The sequence below is a fragment of the Oryx dammah genome, unplaced genomic scaffold (assembly GCF_014754425.2).
Source record: "Oryx dammah isolate SB20612 unplaced genomic scaffold, SCBI_Odam_1.1 HiC_scaffold_11, whole genome shotgun sequence".
Lineage (NCBI taxonomy): Eukaryota > Metazoa > Chordata > Mammalia > Artiodactyla > Bovidae > Oryx > Oryx dammah.
The window spans coordinates 25535665-25562182 of NW_024070195.1; the positions used below are offsets into that span (position 1 = coordinate 25535665).

Below are 26518 nucleotides of genomic sequence, written 5' to 3' on the forward strand. Positions count from 1 at the left end.
ACTAAGGAGGCCCTGTAGACTGGAATACTCCATTTGACTGATGCAGATATCTCCACGTTGGGAAGTCATTTCCTAATCAGGGGAATGGGCTCAGTGCCAGGAGTCTGCATGCCAGGTAAAGGATGATGTTTCTGAAAGGTGTGCATGTTACCAAGGCTGGGCCAGACAGAATCCTTCCTAGAATAATTGAAACTCTGTAAGACAATCCAGAAACATACAACAGAGATAGGGTCATACACACAAGCACAGAAACAGAGATGTAATGTGAGGTGGTAAGAAAGAAAGATGCAGAAAATAGAGAGATGCAGATACATAATGGCAAAACTGTAGAAAGAGAAGAGTTGATTCTCTTTCTCTTCTGTCCACCCACCCCTACAGGGCACACAGTGGTGCTTCTCGTCTCCTTCTGGTCCTCAGTTGGCTGGTTCACCTCAAAGTAGTTTCCTTCATTCTGCAGTGGTTCCTACCTCTACTCATTTAAGGAGGTTCAGAGTACAGACAACTCATAATCATGTTTAATTATGATTAAAGGAAAAAAAGACTCTACAGCCTGGTAAATTATTTCAATGTGCTTCTTTTGCACACTCTGTTGGGTAAAAATGGGAGCAGAGGAAGCTCTTGGGATCTGAGTAGATGCAGCTGAAAATGCACAGTCAGAGGATCCGGGGTCAGTGGAGGAAGCAGCTTCACAGCCAGATCCGTGGTTGGGGGATGGCCACGGGAAATGACCTGGTGACCGACTCTGATCTCAGAGTGGGACAGGCTGACAGGCATCTGGGAATTCCGGGCAAGGACAGACACGCATTATAGAAGAGCAAACACCAATCTCAAAATATCCTCAGGAGTCAGCGCGTGAGCCCTGTAGAAGAGAGAGAGTGATCAGCACACAAGACCCACACTTCAACCTGGCAAGGAGGCATGGGAAGGTGGGGAGTGGCTCTTGTCCTTCTGGGGGATGTGAAGATTTCAATTTTTTAGTAAATTCAATGATAGCTCACCTTCTTTCCACCACATTCAATCACTTATAAATGTCCACAGGCAGTAGCCACCAACATGTGGCACAAAGTAGGCACCATCCTGGTGTCCATCTTTCAAACCAGAGCTCTGGCTCCAAGTTTCACAGAAAGACGCCATCAAAGTTATGGCCTGGTTCTGGGGAACAACTTCAGGAGCTTTCTACAGAACTTCCTATAGAAACTTCTTCCCTAACTCTTGATTCCATAGCAGGGAACAGGTCATGAATGAGACACTGAGCCCAGGTACAGTCACCTCACACCCTTCCCTCCTTTATCTATCCCCACAATCCCCACTGACACAGAACAGAAATAGAGCACCTGCTGGTAGGGGCCCACAATGTCCTCAAAAGCTCTAATGACACAAACAGCCACTGCCTTACTCACCCCAAAGGGAAATGAGATAAGCAACTCAAGGGGAAACGTATTTCTTTCTTATCCATCAACTACAAGGCTTTAACTGCCCTAAGCTAAGATTCCCCCAAATGAATGAAACTGTCACTAGAAGGAAAGGAAACCAGTGTTCTGACCCCCTTAATGGACGAAGTTTTCAGAAAGGAACCCATGAGACAATGATGAACTTTAAGGAAGCCTTAGAATAAATTCCACCTGTCATCTCCATGGCAGGGCTACCCTTTCAACCAATAAAGTCAGACTAGAATGTCTCCCCAGGTTGTTCATTTCCTCCCACGCCCACCTTCCCTCTTGAACTTCGAAAGGGTCCTTCACACCCTTGCTGCAACTCAAGAAGTTCCCCAACATACCCGTCTCCACTCGAGAGGAACACCGAGGGTCCCGCCAAAATCAAGAGGAGCCCCTTTTCCGCCTCGTAGCTCGAGAAGAAAGAGCTACATCCAGAGCCAGAGGCTGCCCTGAACAGAGGGTTGCAGTCACAGCCCATCTTCCCATTTCCCCAGGGTTCCTTACCCTTCTGGCTCCTGTGATGGATGATGAGTCCCAGCCCAAGGAAGATCAGCCCCAGCACGAAGCCTCCAACACCACTCAGCATCTTGCTCTGGGCAGATTCAGACTGTGCCCCTGGGGAGCAGAGCCTGAGTGTCAGCGTTTGTCCCCACATCTCACAATGTCCCTTTCGGAAGCTTGAGGTCTAGTCTGAGGTACAGGAGGAGGTGTCAGGAGAACCTGGCTTTCCATTCTGACCACCCCCAGGGGAGGGACACACCAACAGATCTTTGGACACAGTGGGCAGGTGAGAGAAGGTGAAAGTGGATCCCTGCTCTCAGGGACACTTCTATAACTTTAGACCTTAAGATTGTGGTCACCAGTCAGTTAAACAGAGCTACCAGGCTGGGCTCTGGGGCCATGATGTGTAGAGTGAGTTCCCTGTATATGAAAAGACAATGTGATTTAGCTCTTCTGATGCCTGTGCTAGGAGGCATGAGCACTCTTGTGTCCTGTGATTTCAGTAGTGATGCTGGGGACAAGGGATGGAGAGCATGGACTGGGGAAGCTCTGTCTGCCCTGTCCTGTTGGGCCCACAGTAAAAGGAAACCAAGTGTCCTTACGCCACTCCACCATGATGGGGCTCTGGAGGCTGGGGTGCTCCACGTGGCAGGTGTAGACATCTCCTCGCTGAGGAGTTATTTCCAGCATCACGAGGATCTGAAAGGTCCAGTCCCCATTCCTAATAAGAGGTGTGGACACAACGCCAGCTGTCTCCTCCTGGTCATTCCGGAACCACCGAACCTTGATCTGGCTTGGATAGAAATCTGTCACCGAGCAGACCAGCAGGTTGTGGTGGTTTAGAGCCTCAGTCCTGGACGGGGAGACGATCACTGTAGGTTCCACTGAGGGAGGAACAGACACGAAAAGAAACAGTGAGACATGAGACCACACAGCACATCTCCCACAGGCAGGGGTCCTTCCTTGGTACCAGAGTGGGAAGACCCTTGGATTCCAAGCCTTGGATTTAGATCCATGCTGGGCCACTTCATTGAGTTAGACTTGGGCCACCCAAAATGGACGGGTCATGGTGGAGAGGTCTGACAGAACGTAGTCCACTGGAGAAGGGAATGGCAAACCACTTCAGTATTCTTGCCTTGAGAGCCCCATGAACAGTATGAAAAGACAAAAAGATATGACACTGAAAGATGAACTCCCCAGGTCAATAGGTGCCCAATATGCTACTGGAGATCAGTGGAGAAATAACTCAAGAAAAGAATGAAGGGATGAAGCCAAAGCAAAAAGAACACCCAGTTGTGAATGGGACTGGTGATAGAAGCAAGATTCGATGCTGTAAAGAGCAATACTGCATAGGAACCTGGAATGTTAGGTCCATGAATCAAGGCAAATTGGAAGTGGTCAAACAGGAGACGGCAAGAGTGAACATTGACATTCTAGGAATCAGTGAACTAAGATGGACTGGAATGGGTGAATGTAACTCAGATGACCATTATATCTACTACTGTGGGCAGGAATCCCTTAGAAGAAATGGAGTAGCCATCATATCAACAAAAGAGTCCAAAATGCAGCACTTGGATGCAATCTCAAAAACAACAGAATGGTCTCTGTTCGTTTCCAAGGCAAACCATTCAATATCACAGTTATCCAAGGCTATGCTCTGACCAGTAACACCGAAGAAGCTGAAGTTGAACAGTTCTGTGAAGACCTACAAGACCTTCTAGAACGAACACCCAAAAAAGATGTCCTTTTCATTATAGGGGACTGGAATGCCAAAGTAGGAAGTCAAGAAACACCTGGAGTAACAGGCAAATTTGGCCTTGGAATACAGAATGAAGCAGTGCAAAGGCTGATAGAGTTTTGCCAAGAGAACACACTGGTCATCACAAACACCCTCTTCCAACAACATAAGAGAAGACTCTACACATGGACATCACCAGATGGTCAACACCGAAATCAGATTGATTATATTCTTTGCAATGAAAGATGGAGAAGCTCTATACAGTCAGCAAAAACAAGACAGGGAGCTGACTGTGGCTCAGATCATGAACTCCTTATTGCCAAATTCAGACTGAAATTGAAAAAAGTGGAGAAAACCACTAGACCATTCAGGTATGACCTAAATCAAATCCCTTATGACTACACAGTGGAAGTGAGAAATAGATTTAAGGGACTAGATCTGATAGACAGAGTGCCTGATGAACTATGGATAGAGGTTCATGACATTGTACAGGAGACAGGAATCAAGACCATCCCCAAGAAAAAGAAATGCAAAAAAGCAAAATGGCTGTCTGAGGAGGCCTTACAAATAGCTGTGAAAAGACGGGGAGCGAAAAGCAAAGGAGAAAAGGAAAGATATACACACTTAAATGTAGAGTTCCAAAGAATAGCAAGGAGAGATAAGAAAGCCTTCCTCAGTGATCAATGCAAAGAAATAGAGGGAAAGACTAGAGATCTCTTCAAGAAAATTAGAGATACCAAGGGAACATTTCATGCAAAGATGGGCTCAAAAAAGGACAGAAATGGTATGGACCTAACAGAAGCAGAAGATATTAAGAAGAGGTGGCAAGAATACACAGAAGAACTGTACAAAAAAGATCTTCATGACCCGGATAATCAAGATGGTATGATCACTCACCTAGAGCCAGACATCCTGGAATGTGAAGTCAAGTGGGCCTTAGAAAGCATCACTACGAACAAAGCTAGTGGAGGTGATGGAATTCCAGTGGAGCTATTTCAAATCCTGAAAGATGATGCTGTGAAAGTGCTGCACTCAATATGCCAGCAGATTTGGAAAACTCAGCAGTGGCCACAGGACTGGAAAAGGTCAGTTTTCATTCCAATCCCAAAGAAAGGCAATGCCAAAGAATGCTCAAACTACCGCACAATTGCACTCATCTCACACGCTAGTAAAGTAATGCTCAAAATTCTCCAAGCCAGGCTTCAGCAGTACGTGAACCATGAACTTCCAGACGTTCAAGCTGGTTTTAGAAAAGGCAAGGGAATCAGAGGTCAAATTGCCAACATTTGATGGATAATCGAAAAAGCAGAGAGTTCCAGAAAAACATCTATTTCTGCTTTATTGTGTATGCCAAAGTCTTTGACTGTGTGGATCACAATAAACTGTGGAAAATTCTGAAAGAGATGGGACTACCAGACCACCTGACCTGCCTCTTGAGAAATCTGTATGCAGGTCAGGAAGCAACAGTTAGAACTGGACATGGAACAACAGACTGGTTCCAAATAGGAAAAGGAGTATGTCAAGGCTGTATATTGTCACCCTGCTTATTTAACTTCTATGCAGAGTACATCATGAGAAATGCTGGGCTGGATGAAGTACAAGCTAAAATCAAGATTACCGGAAGAAATATCAATAACTTCATATATCCAGATGAGGTACCACCCTTACGGCAGAAAGTGAAGAAGAACTAAAGAGCCTCTTGATGAAAGTGAAAGAGGAGAGTGAAAAAGTTGGCTTAAAGCTCAACATTCAGAAAACTAAGATCATGGCATCCGGCCCCAGCACTTCATGGTAGATAGATGGGGAAAGAGTGGAAATAGTGTCAGACTTTATTTGGGGGGGCTCCAAAATCACTTCTGATGGTGATTGCAGCCATGAAATTAAAAGACGCTTACTCCTTGGAAGAAAAGTTATGACCAACCTAGATACCATATTAAAAAGCAGAGACATTACTTTGCCGACAAAGGTCCATCTAGTCATGGCTATGGTTTTTCCAGTGGTCATGTATGGATGTGAGAGTTGGACTGTAAAGAAAACTGAGTGCCGAAAATTTGATGCTTTTGAACTGTGGTGTTGGAGAAGACTCTTGAGAGTCCCCTGGACTGCAAGGAGATCCAATCAGTCCATCCTAAAGGAGATCATTCCTGGTGTTCATTGGAAGGACTGAGGTTGAAGCTGAAACTCCAATCCTTTGGCCACCACATGCAAAGAACTGACTCATGGAAAAGACCCTGAGGCTGGGAAAGATTGAGGGCAGGAGGAGAAGGGGATGTCAGAGGGTGAGATGGCTGGATGGCATCATCGACTCTATAGACATGGGTTTGGGTGGACTCCGGGAGTTGGTGATGGACAGGGAGGCCTGGCATGCTGTGGTTCATGGGGTTGCAAAGAGACGGACAGGACTGAGTGACTGAACTGAACTGAACTGGGCCACTTTATTATCTTAAATAAACACATTGGTCAGTTTACTTTTCAGTCTCAAGAGATCATTGTAATTACTCTATGAGATTAATTCTGTCAATACTAATTGATAATGGAGCATTTTAAAATTATAAATTGCTATATTATACCACTATTTGTGAAATTTTTTAAAATAAAAAAATAAAACACCTAGACTTGTTTTCTCCCCCACATATTAAAGGTGACCATCAGGATCAGCACTGGTGACCTGTGCTGGGACAGTGATACCGTTTTCTGCTAGTCCCTGTGCTCCCCACAGTAGAGAAAATCCAGCAACTTTGACTCCCACCTGCGGGCTGAGATTTTCAACATTAGTCATGGCCTCAGGGACAGCAACATGGACTGAGAATTAAAGTATAGACATTTCCATGTCCAGCAAAGTAGGACAACAGTGACTATTCCATCCTTCCTACAAGTAATGCTTCTCAAACAAGTTATATTCTATAATTCTTAGCCTGCAATACTAACAAAATTTGAGAGCAAAAGCACTTCTTACATGTTGCCAGTCAACAAAGCATCTCTCTCATCTTTTAGCCTCACCTTAGCTCAGATGCCATGCTACAATGAACTTCCCACCCACACACACACAGAATTTACATCAAGATACATAAACTTTCAGGGACTTCCCTGGTGGTCCAGTGGATAAGATTCAACACTCTCAGTGCAAGGGCCACAGGTTCCATCTGTGGTGGGGCAACTAAGATCTCACTTTCTGCAACTACTGAACCCGAGCACTGCAATGAAGACCCAGGGTAGCCAAACATAATAATGATAAATAAAATGAGCTACATATATAATTTTAAAAGATATATGAGCTTCCATCTCCACATCATATATGCCACCTATATTTTATTCATTCCTTGATTCATTTATTAATCCAATCAACAAACATAAATGTGACAGGCAGAAGGAATCCAAAGATATACAAGAACATGCCCCCTGACTTCACAGAACTTGCAATCTAGTAACAGAAACAAACAAACAATGTTTTTTTAAAAGCTTGTAATTTTTGAAGTAAAGGAAAAGGGACTTTAAAAACAAGTAACAATAATAAAACACTATGTTTGTCTATGACTCAGTTCCTTTATCTTCTCAGATTGCTACTCATCATCAAATGCAACATACCTCCCAACTTCCTTAACACATCTTATCTTTTATTTCTTTTGGCATTGTACTGAACCTCCCTCATTCTCTTAGTCTGAAACCTAGTAAATATTTCAAGTCTGGTTTAGTTTTTTGATAATATGATAAGTTCTCTCATTTCCTCTTTTTTTCCTATTTTCCTTTTAATATTCAAGTGAGTTTAACTGCTGGCTCCCTATCCTACTCCATTCCCCTGCTATTAAGAATAACTGTCTTGTTCTGAAATCAGACATTATGTCATATATTCTCTATAGAAAATATTCTGAGATTCTTGCAGCAGTCGGCCTGAGTTAATGAGAATGTTATGTAAATACGTAACTGTGACTTGCTGAGGTCAGCAGGCAGTCTCATCACCCCAATTACATATCACTCATGAACCATCATCTCAAAGGAAGCACGCTTTTAGTTTGGACTTTAACTGTTGATCAGGCTCTTCTTCTTGGGCTCTGACTGAAGTCATAGTCAACTATGTGGACTTATAAAATCTGCTCATCTTAAATAGATTGGGAGTAAAAGTAGAGGGCACAAGTTCAAGAGAAAAATGTTAGAATAATTTTTTATGAAAAAGAACTGAAATAACAAAAATATAAGTTGCTGTTCCCTTGCTAAGTCATGTCCAACTCTGCGACCCCATGGACTGCAGCATGCCAGGCTTCAGTTAATCCTTCACTATCTTCCAGAATTTACTCAAACTCATGTCCATTGAGTCAGTGATGCCATCCAACCATTTCATCCTCTGCCCTCAATGTAAGTACTCAGTGACATTAGGATAAAGAAGAAGGCAAGACTGTAAAGTAAGCTAAAAGTTATATGAACATGTATAGATAACACTGGGGTCAGTGAGTTTTCAGCCCCTTGAATATATCATTTCATCCCACTAGCACTGAAACTAGGCAGAAACAGACTCATACTGCTGCTTCTGGTCATAACTGGCTTTAATGGAGGCTTTGCTTCCGTTAGATGCTATACACATGGTAAAGAGCATGATAACTGTTCTGTATTTGGGGGACAATCCACAACTTACCAAATAACTATGATGCAATTACTTAAGCTGTTTATTATGTCCCAATATTAGTCCATGGGGTCACAAAGAGTCAGATATGACTGAGTGACTGAACAACAACGATTAGTGTATATAAAGTGGTGATGCTATTTGCTAAGGGAGTTGTGGAATGAAGTAGAATAATATAGATGGTGTTCGGTAAGATTGTCTAGAACTAGCCCCTGCTTATTTAACTTATATGCAGAGTACATCATGAGAAACGCTGGACTGGATGAAGCACAAGCTGGAATTAAGATTGCCGGGAGAAGTATCAATAACCTCAGATATGCAGATGACACCATGCTTATGGCAGAAAGTGAAGAGGAACTAAAATGCCTCTCGATGAAAGTGAAAGAGGAGAGTGAAAAAGTTGGCTTAAAGCTCAACATTCAGAAAACAAAGATCATGACATCTGGTCCCATCACTTCATGGTAGATAGATGGGGAAACAGTGTCAGACTTTAGTTTTTTGGCTCCAAAATCACTGCAGATGGTGATTGCAGCCATAAAATTAAAAGACACTTACTCCTTGGAAGGAAAGTTATGACCAACCTAGATAGCATATTGAAAAGCAGAGATATTACTTTGCCAACAAAGGTCCATCTAGTCAAGGCTATGGTTTTTCTAGTGGTCATGTATAGATGTGAGAGTTAGACTGTGAAGAAAGCTGAGCACCAAAGAACTGATGCTCTAGAACTGGTATTGGAGAAGACTCTTGAGAGTCCCTTGGACTGCAAAGAGATCCAACCAGTCCATTCTAAAGGAGATCAGTCCTGGCTGTTCTTTGGAAGGACTGATGCTAAAGCTGAAACTCCAGTACTTTGGCCACCTCATGCGAAGAGTTGACTCATTGGAAAAGACTCTGATGCTGGGAGGGATTGGGGGCAGGAGGAGAAGGGGAGGACAGAGGATGAGATGGCTGGATGGCATCACTGACTCGATGGTCATGAGTTTGAGTGAACTCCAGGAGTTGGTGACGGACAGGGAGGCCTGGCGTGCTGCAGTTCATGGGGTCACAAAGAATCAGACATGACTGAGCGACTGAACTGAACTGAACTGAGCTGCTGATTACGGAGAAGGCAATGGCACCCCACTCCAGTACTCTTGCCTGGAAAATCCCATGGATGGAGGAGCCTGGTGGGCTGCAGTCCATGGGGTCTCGAAGAGTCGGACACGACTGAGCGACTTCACTTTCACTTTTCACTCTCATGCATTGGAGAAGGAAATGGCAACCCACTCCAGTAACTCTTGCCTGGAGAATCCCAGGGACGGTGGAGCCTGGTAGGCTGCCATCTCTGGGGTCGCACAGAGTCAAACATGACTGAAGTGACTTAGCAGCAGCAGCAGCTGCTTATTAAATGGGTATAATTCCTGAAGTGGATGGAAATATTGGGAGGGGGGAGAGGAAGGGAGCAAAGGCAGGGTTTAGACCAAAAGAAACTAAAAATAATTTTTTTTCAGTAATTTAATGACATTATTTATCCCAAAAGTTCAGTCTTTCTACTATGCCATTTGTTGACCTTTTCTAAGAAATTAAAACTCTCTCTTACAATACCATTCAAGTGCTGGGGGCTTTTTTAGCAAACACTTTTTCCCTCAGATTTTGCATTCACAAATTCTAAATTGCTAATTTTGCATTCACAAATTCTAAAGCCATTCAAGTCAATAAGAATTTACTTTAAAGCATTAAGCATAATAGTAAAGCATAATTTATAAAGTCAGTTTTAAGGCCCTATTTACCTTTATGTTTCTCTTGCGCCTAAGTGGATGGGCAACCAAGTACATTTATTCATTACTTTAAGAAAGTTTTATGGAGTTCATACTACCCGCCAGTGTGTCAGACTAGGCACACAGAGATAATTAAGACAGCCCCTTGTCTGAAAGAGGTCCCGGGCCAGTGAAATAGTGATGTCCACTTAAGAAACCAGGATTACGGTGAATAATAATTTGAAACAAAAAAGAGAAAATGTATTATTTCATGACTGTAATACATCACCACGAGTTCAAGGTGCCCTGAGAGTACCCGAAGTAACCCTAAGGCCACCAGGCTGCGCTGTCAGCCTCCAGGAAGGAAATACGCCAAAGGCACCAGGCGGGGAGGCGCAGAATGAGTGGAAACAACAGCGCAGGGCGGGGCCTTCGAGAGGTGACCCACAACGGGCAGGCCAGGCCGCCTCTGCAGGGAAGGCTCCAGGGCTGCCAAACTTGATGCCCCCGCCCCACAAGCTATGCCCTCGGTCCCCTGTCCCTCAGCGCCTCTCTGTCCCATCCGTGGGTCTGGGGACCCCGCCCCGGAGGACTCAGCCCCCTCCCCCCGCGCGGAGTCCTGGCGGGTGGAGGACGGCCCCGCGGAGGGCGGCCGGCACTCACCTCGCCGCTGCAAGGAGGTGATGAGCTCGTTCTGGTAGTTGTGTCTGCACACCGTGTCCGCCTCGGCCCGCGTCCGCTCCAGGATGTCCTTCTGGCTGTTCCAGTACTCGGCGTCCGGCCGCCCCAGCGGGGTCACCGCCCGGTACTCGTCCCAGTCGCTGTCGAAGCGCGCGTACTCCTCCAGGTTGTAGATGTGTCTGGTCACGAGCCGCACCCGCTCCGTCCCGTTGGTGAAGTAACACAGGCCCTTAAACTGGTACACGAAATCCTCTGCGGGGAGACAGCCGCTCGGTCAGGCTCAGCCCACAGCCCCACGCGGGGCCGCTCGGCCAGATGCGGAGGTGCCGGCCGCCGCCAGCGGGCTCCCTAAACCAGAAACCCGCCGCCGCTCAGCCCCTGTTCCCTGCCCGGCCCTGCGCCTCCCGCTGCGAACCCGGGTCCTCCGGCGGCTCCTCCCCGGGCCTCCCGCCCCCTCTCAGGGCTCCCAGGACGTGAGGAGGCCTGTCGCTGAGGGAGCCCTAGGACCTGTGATCCCTAGAAGCTCAGAACCAAGTAAACAGGGCGGCAGGTTGATTTTGCATCCATCCCGGTACTTAAAGATTCTCACATGAAATCCTATTTTACCCTGAACTCCTGGGAACCTCAGAGACAAAGGAGAGCAGGAGAGTTCAAGGGATGGCAAAGGACCTGTAGAATCAAGCTTGTCCTCCTCCTGAGAGGTGTATTCTCTTGGTCCCCAGCAAAGTGTCCTTACAACGCCTTGGCTTACTCTTGAGTTTCTGCCACCCGCACCCGACTCCTGTGTGGTATGAGGGACCAGCAACCCCCCAGTCCTAAAAGGGACAGTTAATTCACAGAAAGAGTATGGACTTTCCAACTAGATTAGAGCTAATATATAATCAAATATATATGTATATATATTTCTCTTTTTATGTTCTCTTTTGTCCTAAATCCTGTCCATCCTCAACTCAAGTTTCTGAATATCACTCAAGTCACCAATTGACTACAAATCAGTGAAACTTGAGATTAAAATTCTGTCTGTGGTCACCTAGGCAGCTCCACTCAAGAAAAAAAAGTTTGCTTCCATAAACCCTCCACTGAGTCAGGAATATACAGTCTTCCCCTCAAATGCTGAGCCTGCAGAGACCATGGCTACCCTACACATCCCCAACCCACAGTAGTAAGTCCAGACAAGGTCTTGCTGCTGCTGCTGCTGAGTCGCTTCAGTCGTGTCCGACTCTGTGTGACCCCATAGACGGCAGCCCACCAGGCTCTCCTGTCCCTGGGGTTCTCCAGGCAAGAACACTGGAGTGGGTTGCCATTCCCTTCTCCAAGACAAGGTCTTGGGGGACCCTGGAATGACAGATTCTGCAGTGCCTTCTTTGGAGAAAGTCACATCTTTAAAAACAATACCCATGCTCACTTTGTCCCGGCACTTGTAGTAGATACTATGTCTCCTCCTCCCCATTATTACGTTCCCAGGGTTAAACCTGTGGGAGGAGAATTGTCCTCACCTTGTCCTTAGAGGGTGGAAATGAGAATGTAACATAGCCCTCATTCCCAAAGGGAGGAAATGTGTGATAAAAGACAGTATCCCAAGATCACAGCCCAGCCCAAGGGTCCCTCAGAGCCTGCTCCCCAAGGTGGTGGCTCCGGGGAGCAGCTGCCCTGCACTTACGTGGCGAGTCTCTGCCCTCAGCCCCTGGCGTGTTCAGCACCACCAGCATCACCATCATAGCTGCCGTCCAAAGGCCTCTGGGGATCTGCAAAGCCACCATCCCAGACATAATAGAGATCAAAGGAAGAAGTAATGGTAGTCAACACAGCTCAAATCCAGTGGATCTGGTGAGCCCACTTCACGGAATAAAAACCTACGAGAGCTTCCATGTATGGCAGGATTGGAGAGCCTCTAGAAAAGGGACCAATCAGCAGTGGAGCTGAAAAACTTCATCTGTTTCTGGGTAGACACTTTTTTTTGAAGGTTCTTAATCTAAAGCCTGGCACTGTGTCCTAATCAAATTATACTGGATTGAGATGAAAATGTTCTCTCAGTTATAAAATATCTGAGTGTTGAATGCCTTAGGAGTTTAAATAATGAAAAAAAAAATTCAAGAGTAGATATTTCTGTGATATTTATTTAAAACCTATTGTTCTTGGGATTTGGGTTAAGGGAAAATAAAAGTGAAAGCGTTAATTAATGAGTTGTGTTCCACTCTTTGCGACCCCATGGACTGTAACCCGCCAGGATCCTCTATCTCTGGAATTCTCCAGGCAAGAATACTGAAGTGGTTTTCCATTCCCTTCTCCAGAGGATCCATATGACCCAGGAATCAAACCCAGGTCTCCTGCATTGCAAGAGGATTATTCTTTGCTGTTTGAGCCACAAGGAAAAATAAGTGGGGATCATATTTCAGAGAGGGAAAATTATTGTCACAGAGATGTTTACTTTTATTGTCTTAGAGATCCTAAGGATCCTTAAGTTGTGGATGGGAAGAACAGAGTTCTTGAAGGAAATGGTTTTGAGCTGCAGTTCTACCATTGATGTGCTTTATGAGAGTCAAGAAAATACTGAACCTTTTTGCCTAAGACTTCTCTATAAAATGTGAATCATGTCTCATGCATTTTATATCTAGACCTTCATGTATACAAACTTAAGGGTAATATGACTTGTTTAATATTACAGAATGTTCTTCAGCTGCCATGTGTAAATGTTGGCAATATCAGGTAAATATGTGAAATAAGAAAACAAGCAAAAAAAGTTGACAATCAGAACCTCCCTGGCTGTCCAGTGATTAAAACTCTGCTCTGTACTGCAGAAAGTGTGGGCTCAATCTCTGGGAAACTAGGATCCTGCATGCCATGGGGCACGGCCAAAACTTTAAAAAATTGACAGCCAGCCCTGCTGGCAAGTGATTTTTCATTACATAAGAATCTAAGGCTTTCTTGGTAGCTCGGATGATTAAAAAATCCACCTGCAATGCAGATCTGAGTTTGATCCCTGGGTTGGGAAGATACCCTGGAGAAAGGAATGGCTACCCACTCCAGTATTCTTGCCTGGAGAATTCTTTGAACAGAGGAGCCTGATGGGCTACAGTCCATGGGGTCTCAAAGAGTCAGACACGACTGAGCAACTAACACACTTATAAAAAAGAAAAGAATCTATTGATTTATGCTTTTTGAGTTAAAGTATTTGGAAAGTTAAGTTGACTTTTCTCTTAAAATATCTTCATCTGCTCAAATTCTTCCTGAACAGTCTGATTGTGCAAAGGCATAGTCCACTAACATTAAAAGCATTAAGATATTGTCAAGTTCAGTTTTGAGGACAGAGAGCAAAATTGTGAAGAAGCATTTCCTGGGGCTTGAATTCTGTTGATGTTTAGAGAGCTGTGCCAACCCTAAGAATCAAATCTCAGGGGCAGAAGTATCAATGTGCTTTATTAAATAAATGTCTTATTTATCAGACTTCTCTTGCCCATGTCTAGGGACAGTATAAAATGGTTATAGAGCAATTAGAACAGTGTCTGGCATATATCAATGAACAAGAAAATAAGTGTCTCTCCCTCTAATTTCTCTATCCTTCTCTGTCTTTCCTGAATTTTAGGTTCTTCTTTCAGAAGAGAAGAGATGATCTAAAAGCAGAATATAAAGAGTTTACCAGGTAAAAAGAAATAGGGAAGAGGCAACAATAAGAAGTTTCCCTTAGTTGCACATGAAGGCAATGAGTTCGTTCAATATTCTGAATTAGGTGCATAGCCCCAGGGCACCTGAGACTGGGAAATCTGTCACTGGGCTTCCACCTGCTCTAGTACACTCAGGACCAGGGTAGCTCCAGAACAAGGAGGGTTCCAGGGTAGGATGAAAGCATAAAATAGGAACATCAAGCTCAGACCAGTAACTGGGTTGTGGGCCAACAAAGAACAGAGAGGGATTCCCAAGGTGTCTCAGTTCCCTCAGGCCTGCCACAGGGTCTCTAGGAATAAAGAGAGGCTTCTGGCCCTTCCCCTCCCTCCTGTCCTAAGGAGGAAGTTCCCTCTGCCCTGTTCTGGGGCTGTACAGTGAAGACTACCTCAGACCTGGGGATTACCCTCTTCTCACAGGCCTCCTCTTCACACAGACTTTTAAACTGGCAACATGTGTCAGCTTAAAATCCTTTTTCTGATTGGCTACAACCTCATCTGCAAGGCTGTGGCTTGGGCTTCTGCCTGCTGCTTTCCCCAAGCCAGGTAACATTCTCTACATTTTCTAGAGTTCTCTGCACTGTCCTTATCTGTGCTGAGTTATTCAGGGCAGTCACTGCTGGCCTGGCTTGGTCTGATTCCAAGTATTTACCTGAACCACCCTGTGAAGGCAGGGAGCTTAGGATGAGGCGATGTGTATCCCACTTGAGTAGATGAAGCAATCTAGAAACAGTCATAGATATGGGTGAAGGTCACTGTAGGGAACCTCTCATGGTACATCCTCTGTTCCCTCGGAATGGAAGATAAAAGCTGTGAACTATGTCCTTGTGAAAATTCAGGGAGAAATCATCTTCTTTGCTCAGCATCCACTGGAATCTGCACTTGGTCAGTGGGGTTAACTGTGAAAGTAATAATCATCTTGTCTGGAAGGGCCATCCAGGACCCTATTTTGTATTCAATTCAGGAAACAACATTCATTGTATATTATCAAAGTTTCCATGACCTCCTTAATGTCAGTACTAATATAATTAGAATTATTTCTCCTCAGAATATTATTTCCCCTTAATATAAAACTGTCAAGCCATTATCCTGAAATTTTTCCAAATCTTTGTGAAGTTACTCATCAGTTCAGTTCAGTTCAGTTCAATCGCTCAGTCGTGTCTGACTCTCTGCAACCCCATGAATCGCAGCACGCCAGGCCTCCCTGTCCATCACCAACTCCCGGAGTTCACTCAGACTCACGTCCATCGAGTCAGTGATACCATCCAGCCATCTCATCCTCTGTCGTCCCCTTCTCCTCCTGCCCCCAATCCCTCCCAGCATCAGAGTCTTTTCCAATGACTCAGCTCTTCACATGAGCTGGCCAAAGTACTGGAGTTTCAGCTTTAGGATCATTCCTTCCAAAGAAATCCCAGGGCTGTCTCCTTCAGAATGGACTGGTTGGATCTCCTTGCAGTCCAAGGGACTCTCAAGAGTCTTCTCCAACACCACAGTTCAAAAGCATCAATTCTTTGGCGCTCAGCCTTCTTCACAGTCCCCTATATGAACACTTAGGTAATCCATTATAAAAATTTTCCATGACATACAGAAAGTCCTTTCTTTTTGCACAAAGTTATCTCTTTAAAATCACATTTTACAGAATCTGAAGGAAGAGTCAAATTAGTAACAGAGTGACCATGTATAAGTCATTTCATTTCTGAAAGACTTAGTTTTGCCTCACTGGCAGAAAGAATACACACATCACAGGACCACTTCATGAAAACAGATGTAATTAGTAACTGTGCACTGCAGTCTATGGTGAGGTGCATACACACTGATTTTAATATAATAGTAGTCAGTTCATCTTTCCTGAGGTCATTAACAAAGTCTTGTTATTTCTCATTTCTGTTCAGATGGCGGAATCATTGTGGTTTCAGATCCCTAACGCTTACCTCATTATGAAGAGAAAGAGAGGAGAAAGCTCATTAGCCACATTTGATCATGAATCCCCTGCATTTTCCCTCTCTGAACCCCATGAGCACCCCTGCAGAGAACTGCCATTTTAACTATAATTTCAGATCTCAGAGCCTGCTCTTCTTCTCAGTGGGCTCATAAATGTGGAAACTTGAGTGCAAAAGAGAATGTAGTAAAAATTCATGAAAGAAGAAAGTGAAGGCAACTTTGTGAACTTCATAGATTGTTAAAGACAGAGAGTCCAGGGTTGTATGTCACACATCTTGATTTGATACAGAGAAAGAGGGACTGGCCACTCCTCATTGTAGCTTCTTCCAAATGTCTAAACCCTGTCCTGTTCCACATGCCTGAGTGCCCTACTTTCCTAGCGCACCTTGTCAGGGGTCCTCCTGTGTCTGAGCTCTGGCGCTTTTATGTGGCTTGATCTCTAGTAGCTTTTGTCTTCCTTCCCCAAAAGCCAGCAGACCCTAGATGGTGGTTACTATCAGTTACCAATATTTTTATACACCTCCAGAGTTAAGGTCCTGGGTTCCAAAGATGAAAATACATAGATCCTGCCTTCTAGGAGTCCACACATTGGAGGGGAGGAACATATGGGAAAAATAAGAGACAAAAGCTGTTGCTTTTGCAACAGCCACTAAGGAGAATGTCAGATACTACTGACTAAAGACAAGACTGCAGTATTCAAGGTTCCGAGGACATTTAAAACTACAAGTTGATAATGATACCCATTAGTTCAGTTATTTTCTCTTCTCTTGGAAAGGGTTGGCAACACAGACCTACAAGGTGATGATTATTTGTGAATTAATTCATAAGCAATAATTTTTCAAGATGATGAGATGGGGAATTAATGGTGTAGAGGTCATGATGCAGTTGAAAGAAAGGCTTTTAAGATGCAGTTCTCAGAGGAAATGTTAGCTTAGAAGATAGGCTGTAATCATTCCAGGCAAAGACCCACGCCTGAGTGCAGACACAGAAGTTTGGCAAGACTGTGGCTGAGGGGTCAGGGATCATTCAGAACCTGTGGTTTGGTATGACTAGAGGGTGGGATTCAAGTAACCTATGCTCTGTGAATTTTGATCATAGTACCATTGGAAGTTTCCTGGATTTTCATCAGCTTAACAAGAAAAACAGAAGGAATTCAAGAAACAGAGTGCCATGATATGCTTTTCCATTCATGAACCTACCTTGGAAGCAGTGTGAAGGAGACCTTTTCAGAGGGACTGTAGATTACTTTCTGTGATCCAGAAAGGATCCAGGTTAATATAATGAACCCAATCCACCAACAGCTATCTTACAGAGGAACCAATGTACCAATGACCAGTTTGGTAAATTTACCAAAATTAATGTACCCTAAACTCTTTTCATTTTTTTCTGTTCCTGATGTTTGCATAAGTTCATATTTGGAAGTGTATCAGAGGCCTGAGAATCATAGACCTCCAAATGTCTGGAGCCCTCCTGCTCTCCCATAGGAGCCCTATTCTCATGCTCCCTGGAACTCCACTCTTTTTGCAAACAAAGAGCTCCAGTTTCCATTAAGCTTTATATCAAATGCATTTGTAAAGACAAAATGAAAACAGGTCACAGATAACTTCAGAAATTGTTTTAAATGTTTTTAATATAATCGGCTTCCCTGGTGGCTCAGATGGTAAATAATCTGCCTGCAATGAAGGAGACTTGGGTTAGATCCACCGGTCAGGAAGATCCCCTGGAGAAAGGAATGGCAACCCACTTTGGTATTCTTGCCTGGAAAATCCCATGGATAGAGAAGTCTCGACACTCCATGGGGTCACAAAAAGTCAGACATGACTGAGCAACTAACATGTTCAATATCAGTTCAGTTCAGTTCAGTCGCTCAGTCATGTTCAACTCTTTGCGACCCCATGAATCGCAGCACGCCAGGCCTCCCTGTCCATCAAAAACTCCCGGAGTTCACTCAGACTCATGTCCATTGAGTCAGTGATGCCATCCAGCCATCTCATCTCGTCCCCTTCTCCTCCTGCCCCCAATCCTTCCCAGCATCAGAGTCTTTTCCAATGAGTCAACTCTTCGCATGAGGGGGCCAAAGTACTGGACTTTCAGTTTTAGCATCATTCCTTCCAAAGAAATCCCAGGGTTGATCTCCTTCAGAATGGACTGGTTGGATCTCCTTGCAGTCCAAGGGACTCTCAAGAGTCTTCTCCAACACCATAGTTCAAAAGCATCAATTCTTCGGCACTCTGCCTTCTTCACAGTCCAACTCTCACATCCATACATGACCACTGGAAAAACCATAGCCTTGACTAGATGGACCTTAGTCGGCAAAGTAATGTCTCTGCTTTTGAATATGCTATCTAGGTTGGTCATAAATTTTCTTCCAAGGAGTAATCGTCTTTTAATTTCATGGCTGCAATCACCATCTGCAGTGATTTTGGAGCCCAAAAAAATAAAGTCTGACACTGATTCCCCATCTATTTCCCATGAAGTGATGGGACCGGATGCCATGATCTTCGTTTTCTGAATGTTGAGCTTTAAGCCAACTTTTTCACTCTCCTCTTTCACTTTCATCAAGAGGCTTTTTAGTTCCTCTTCACTTTCTGCCATAAGGGTGGTGTCATCTGCATATCTGAGGTGATTGATATTTCTCCCGGCAATCTTGATTCCAGCTTGTGCTTCTTCCAGTCCAGCGTTTCTCATGATGTACTCTGCATAGAAGTTAAATAAGCAGGCTGACAATATACAGCCTTTATGTACTCCTTTTCCTATCTGTTGTTCCATGTCCAGTTCTAACTGTCGCTTCCTGACGTGCATATAGGTTTCTCAAGGGGCAGGTCAGGTGGTCTGGTATTTCCATCTCTCTCAGAATTTTCCACAGTTTATTGTGATCCACACAGTCAAAGGCTTTGGCATAGTCAATAAAGCAGAAATAGATGTTTTTCTGTAACTCTCTTGCTTTTTCCATGATCCAGTGGATGTTGGCAATTTGATCTCTGGTTCCTCTGCCTTTTCTAAAACCAGCTTGAACATCTGGAAGTTCACGGTTCACGTATTGCTGAAACTTGGCTTGGAAAAATTTGAGCATTACTTTACTAGCATGTGAGATGAGTGCAATTGTGTGGTAGTTTGAGCATTCTTTCGCATTGCCTTTCTTTAGGATTGGAATGAAAACTGACCTTTTCCAGTCCTGTGGCCACTGCTGAGTTTTCCAAACTTGCTGGCATATTGAGTGCAGCACTTTCACAGCATCATCTTTCAGGACTTGAAATAGCTCAACCGGTATTCCATCACCTCCACTAGCTTTGTTCGTAGTGATGCTTTCTAAGGCCCACTTGACTTCACATTCCAGGATGTCTGGCTCTAGGTGAGTGATCACACCATCGTGATTATCCGGGTTGTGAAGATCTTTTTTGTACAGTTCTTCTGTGTATTCTTGCCACCTCTTCTTAATATCTTCTGTTTCTGTTAGGTCCATACCATTTCTGTCCTTTATTGAGCCCATCTTTGCATGAAATGTTCCCTTGGTATCTCTAATTTTCTTGAAGAGATCTCTAGTCTTTCCCATTCTGTTCTTTTCCTCTATTTCTTTGCATTGATCACTGAAGAAGGCTTTCTTATGTCTTCTTGCTATTCTCTGGAACTCTGCATTCAGATGCTTATATCTTTCCTTTTCTCCTTTGCTTTTTGCTTCTTTTCTTCTCACAGCTATTTGTAAGGCCTCCCTAGACAGCCATTTTGCTTTTTTTTGCATTTCTTTTCCATGGGAATGGTCTTGATCCCTATCTCCTGTACAATGTCACGAACCTCCATCCATAGTTCATCAGGTACTCTATCTATCAGATCTAGTCCCTTAAATCTATTTCTCACTTCCACTGTACAATCATAACGGATTTGATTTAAATCATACCTGAATGGTCTAGCAGTTTTCCCTACTTTCTTCAATTTAAGTCTGAATTTGGTACTAAGGAGTTCATAATCTGAGCCATAGTCAGCTCCTGGTCTTGTTTTTGTTGACTGTATAGAGCTTCTCCATCTTTGGCTGCAGAGAATAGAATCAATCTGATTTTGGTGTTGACCATCTGGTGATATCCATGTGTAGAGTCTTCTCTTGTGTTGTTGAAAGATGGTGTTTGCTATGACCAGTGCATTTTCTTGACAAAACTCTATTAGTCTTTGCCCTGCTTCATTCTGCATTCCAAGGCCAAATTTGCCTGTTACTCCAGGTGTTTCTTGACTTCCTACTTTTGCATTCCAGTCCCCTATAATGAAAAGGACATCTTTTTTGGGTGTTAGTTCTAAAAGGTCTTGTAGGTCTTCATAGAACCGTTCAACTTCAGCTTCTTCAGCGTTAATGGTTGGGGAATAGACTTGGATTACCGTGATATTGAATGGTTTGCCTTGGAAATGAACAGAGATCATTCTGTCGTTTCTGAGATTGCATCCAAGTACTGCATTTCGGACTCTTTTGTTGACCATGATGGCTACTCCATTTCTTCTGAGGGATTCCTGCCCGCAGCAGTAGATATAATGGTCATCTGAGTTAAATTCACCCATTCCAGTCCATTTTAGTTCAATATAGATTGGAATAAACATTATAAATAGTTATAAAACATTTTGCTTGAATTTTGTAGATTTTATGAATTGATCCTCCAAAGAAATTAGCAAAATAACCCTTAAAAAACTAAAATCTTGACTAAACAAAATGCAATTTTAAAAGAATTTGAGAGCCAATATAAACAGATTTTTCTATGTGAAGTGATGACATAGCTGTAATGTTCATGTCCAACACTTCAAAAATGGAAGAGGTGGGTGTTCCAGCTGATGCATAGAAATCAATACAGAAAGTCAACCAAAATGAAGAAATAGTGGAATGTGTTTCAAGTGAAAGAACAAGAAAAAAACTCATTAAAAAAAGGTGATGCTCACTTAAAAATCCTACAAGAAATATGGAAGGACACTCTCACATCTTCAAATACATTTAAAAAAAAAAAGATACTCATAAACTTGGGAGTAAAATAGATGAACATAGTAAGAATTTCAACAAAAAGATAAAAATATATGTATAAGAAAATTAAACAGAACACACAGATCTGAAATACAATAACTAAGCAGAAAAATGCATACAAGAGGTTCAGCAGCAGAACAGGTGAAACAGCAGAAAGAATCAGTGAAGTGGCAGAAAGGCCAGAGCAACTCCCCTAATCAGAGAAGCAAAAGGAAAAAAAAAAAGGAAAATAATGAAGACTGCTTAATGAACTTATGGGACAATCTCAGGCACTAACTTTTGCCTCTAGGACTCCTGGAGGAGAAGAAAGAGAAAACGGGACAGAAACTTTATTTGAAGAAAAAGTAGCTAAAAATTTCTTTAATCTGGAGAAAAAAATGGACGTCCAGATCCAGGAAGCTCGTAGTTTAAATAAATCAATTTTAAGAGATCTGTGGGCTTACCTGGTGGCTCAGCTGGTAAAGAATCCACCTGCAATACGAGAGACCTGGGTTCAATCCCTGGTTTGGGAAGAGATCCATTTCAAAACACATATAATTAAAATGTTAAAAGTTAAAGACAAGGAAAGAATCATAGAAGCAGCAAGAAAAAGAAATTACATAAAAGGTAGCCCCCATAAGACAATCAGATTTTTTAGCACTAACTTTCTAGAGGAGAAAAGTTATTCAAAATACTGAAAGAAAAAAAAAAAAAACAATCAAGAATACTCTACCTGGCCACTGTAATTCAGGATTGAAAGAGTGATAAAGAATTTTCCAGACAACGAAATCTAAAGGATTCATCAGAACTAAACTGGCTTTACTAAAAAAAAAGAAAAAAGAAAAAAAAAAAATATATATATATAAGCAGCAGCTTCTCCTCTAAAATCAGGAATAGGCAAAGATTTGTACTCTCACCACCTTTATTTAGCATAGTATTGGAAGTCATAGCCAGAGCAATTAGTCAATAAAAATAAAGCATTAAAACTGAAAAGGGAGAAATAAAATCATTGCTAATCTGCATGTCACATGATATTATATATAGAAAATCTTAAGGAATCTGCCAAAAAGCTATTAGAACTAATAAATGAATTCAGAAAAGTTGCAGGTTGCAAAACCAATATACAGAAAACTATGCATTTCTATATACTAATAACAAATTAGAGAAATTTAGAAAACAATCTCATTTATACTTCCATCCAAAAGAATAAAATGACCTAGGAATTAATTTAACCAAGGAGATGGTCAACCCATATACTGAAAATAATAAAACATTAATAAAAGAAATTGAAGAAGACACAAATAAATGGAAAGATATTCTATGTTCATGGATTGGAAGAATTAATATTGTTAAAATGTCCATACTACCCAAAGCAACCTACCTGATACAGTGCAATCCCTATCAAAATTTTAATGGCATTTTTCATACATACAGAAGAAATAATTCTAAAATGTGTATAGAACCACAAAAGACCCCCAAATAGTGAAAGCAATCTTGAGAAAGAAACAAAGCTACAGGCATCACATATTCCTAACTTCAAACTATATTTTAAAACTATTAATATATTTGTGGGGACTTCTCTGATGGTTCAGTGGTTAAGAATCTAGCTTTCAATTCAGAGGACTTGGGTTCAATCCCTGGTCAGTGAACTAAGATCCCACATGTTTCAGAGCAACTAAACCTTCATGCCACACTGCTGATCCCATAGATCAGAACTAGAGTGTCCATAAGCTGCAACAAATATCCTGCATGACACAACAGAGACCCAAGGTGGCCAAATAAATAAATAGATATATATATTTTTTAAACTGTGTTTGTAGTATAGTTTTCCTGACTAATTTTATAGTAATCAGAATAGTATGATACTGGGATAAAAATAGACACACAGATTAATGAAACAGAACAGAGAACCCAAAGTTAAACCCAAGCTTCTGTGGGTCAATTAATTTACAACAAAGGAAGCTAAACATATACACTGAAAAAATCACAGTCTCTACAACAAAGTGTTGCAAAAACTAAACAACTATATGCAAAAAAAAATTACACTGAACCACTATTTTACATCACACTCAAAAATTAATTCAAAACAGATTAAAGTTCTGAAACCATTAAATTCTTAGAAGACAGCATAGGCAGTAAGATCCTTGATATTGGGCTTGGTAATAATTGATAGGGTGAAACTACAAGGTCTAGAAAAGAGTAATCCAGTAGCTGTAATCTGAAGAGTTCCTAGAGGACACACACTGAGTGGAACAGAAGTTTTAATCAGAAAGAGCATAGAGTCCCTTTGTGGTTAATGAATTTCCATTTGATATTAAACTATAAACTCAAAGGGACACTATGTAGATTTCTGGAGCTCTTCAGCTTTTGCTTTTCTCTAATATCTGCCTTTCAAAGTTTATCCTTCTTAGTGTTCCCAAACTCAAGTCACTTTCTCTTCAACTCATCAAATTCATTCTGTTCTGCTTGAGACTTCCGCCTGTGTGCCATGTTTTGAAAACATACCTCAGGCAGAAATCCAAATGAATCATAGTGTTCCTCTTGCTTATGTCCCTTTTTCAGGAATCACAATCCGATAGCATTTGTTGTCCAATATTTGAAAACAATCACCTTATATATTTTTCCTGTTTTCTAGTTGTTTACATCAGTAGGTGATGTCTGTTACTAATTACTCTATCATGGCCTAACGTGAAAGTCCTAGCTCAAAATTTTGACCATTTCTATCACACCACATGTTCCAAAATTTGACCACTGGAAAGCTTCTGTTACAGTAGGTTTGTATGAACTCACATCCTCTAGAGATAAGACCAAATGTGCATCTTCTTCCCTATAAGCACTTAGAATATTAAATCACTATTTGACTTGATGCTGGATGTTATAGGATTCATAGAGTCCTAGGTTTGGGCATACACAACCACAATCCATTGTGTAATTAAAGTGATATATATGGAACCAGATTTGAACAGATCCAAGGTACATTAATGAATGAACAGTCTAAACTCCCACATGTTACCTACTTCTACTGAGCTATCATTTCTCCCTGAACCTACATCATGACAATTTTGTTTAAACAACTAGTGAAGGAAGAAAGAATTCTGACTCAGTTTCCAAAAGGGTTGGATTGCATGGTGACATTATTTGAAAGTAGACTGCTGCTACATCACAGCCTCACATGATGCTGGCTCTCCAGGAGTTGGTTACCACCTTAGAATATTGGGAGATGTGGCCTGAGGTATAGATACTCACTCTTGGGCAGTGGGGAATAGTTCATCTGAGTGATCAAACTTCTAAAAGGAACAAGCCTAGTAGATCTGGGAAAGAGGAATGTGAAAGAGGTATATAAGTGGATCTCTATGAAAGATTTTTTATTATTATGTTATTTTTCTTTTAAGACTTAGTGTAAAAAAAAAAAAAGACTTAGTGTGTTTCATATAAAGTCTTACCAGAAATCACCTACATTAAATGTGACTAGGACAACTTACCTTATAGACATCCTCTTGCTTCCCTCCTTGGCCACAGCAGTGATTGTGCAATGAGCGCATGAATAGCATGGCCATAACAGCAGGGAAGAAAGATATACATGCACTCACTAGTAGACTTCTTCTCAACAAGGGTGATGTAGTTAATGGCATAGCTGAGTCCCAACATACCGAAAATAGAGAATGACGCTGAACTTTTAGTATGGCATCGTTCCTTGGGAAGATCAAGTTAACTGGCAGCAGATTGACTGTATCAAAACCTTCTACCTTGGTAGGTAAGTGATGTCTCCTTCCTAGATTTGGTATGTATTTTGCATATGGGCTCACCATTTTTGCCCACAGTGCCTCCAATATTATTACCATCCAAGGATTCATGATACATCACATTTATTGACATAATACCCAGCCACAATATTGCCTCAGGTCACAGAACCCATTTAAGAACAAAGGAGTAAAAGCATTGGGCAACATGGCCCATTATAAAGATGTATCTACCCAATAGAATGATTGAACAGTGTTGACTGGAGGACACTGTCCTCTAAGATGTGATATCAGCCTTAAACTAAGGATGTAAATCAAGATGGAGTGACTCCTCTTACTATGAAACTTAGTTGTGGAATTTATGCTAACTGTTTCTATAAACTTGGGTTCTCCCAATTTAGATGTCCTGGTTCCTGGAAGAGAAATGCTTCTGCAAAATGACACAGTAAGATTTTAATAAAATTTGACTATGATTGCTATCTCATGCCAGTGGACCAAGAGGTAAACAAAGGAGTTAATGTAGTGAATGAAGAAACTAATCTTAATTGCGATAGAAAACAGGTTGCTCACACACAATAAGGGCAGGGAGGAGTATATTTGCAACCCATGAATTTTACTTGACAGTCTTTTACTACTTTTATGTATGGTAATAACTGACAACAGATGCTAAAACAATCATAACCCAACAAGTGGAGAGTAAATAAGAATACAGACATTTTGGGGATGGTAATCTCTATAATCAAGTCAGAAAAATAATCTAGACTAAATTCATAGGATGAGGGGAATCAAGAATGGCTTGTGAAGGAGAGACATGATAAAGATTACTTACAGTCATAAGGTTAATTATAGCAGTGGACACTGGAGCAAATCTTACTAACCTTCTTCTTTTAGCCTTCCAGATCACAATTGTCCACCTTTCCTGACGTCTCTTCTTGAGGAAAAATTGAGGTGTTAATTTTCATTTAAAGATGGAAGGAGACATGTTGAAATATGGGAGCCTGGGTCCCTGAATTGCCACCTAGAGGAGTTACTAATCATCAACATCAAATGCCTGCTGTTATCTAGTGAGATACAAACTTCTGCATTTGAAGCCATCATACATTCATGAATTTGTTACAGCAGTTGGACCCACTCTATTTAATATAGGAGGAAATTTTGAGGCAATCAATTTTTACTTGTAGAATAAGCAAAACTCAAAAAGTGTTAATAATAAACTCTCATACATGGATGACGAGTTGCAAATGGAGGAAAATTTGACACTAATGACCAAGATTTCAAATATGAAGTCTTTCACCTAGCAATTCTACCTCTAACAATTTATCCTTCATATATTTTGAAGATGCATAAATTAATGAATTTATGAAGTCATTCATTGCATCATTGTTTAAAAGAACAAAGATAGAAAACAACATGACTGTCTCTCACTATCAGACAACTAAGCGGCTATTTTAAAAATGAAGCAGACATTTAGGTTCAGGTATGAAAACACATTAAAGATA

General features: G+C 42.1%; 2 protein-coding genes across 2 annotated transcripts in view; both read right to left on the reverse strand.

Moving 5' to 3' along the window:
- Window positions 1-500: 500 nt before the first annotated feature.
- On the reverse strand, window positions 501-12554 carry LOC120870621 (boLa class II histocompatibility antigen, DQB*0101 beta chain-like). The gene is made up of 5 exons (XM_040250398.1): window positions 12368-12554; window positions 10690-10959; window positions 2540-2821; window positions 1941-2051; window positions 501-859 (listed from the first exon to the last, which is right to left on the reverse strand). The coding sequence occupies exons 1-5, from the start codon at window positions 12474-12476 to the stop codon at window positions 846-848; spliced, it is 786 nt and encodes a 261-aa protein (XP_040106332.1). The 5' UTR covers window positions 12477-12554; the 3' UTR covers window positions 501-845.
- Window positions 501-26518, reverse strand: part of LOC120870618 (boLa class II histocompatibility antigen, DQB*0101 beta chain) — a 65805-nt gene continuing 39787 nt past the window's right edge. Inside the window, exon 5 of the mRNA XM_040250392.1 lies at window positions 501-859. Within this exon, the coding sequence (XP_040106326.1) occupies window positions 846-859 (14 nt within the window). The 3' untranslated portion in view covers window positions 501-845. The remainder of the gene's footprint in view (window positions 860-26518) is intronic.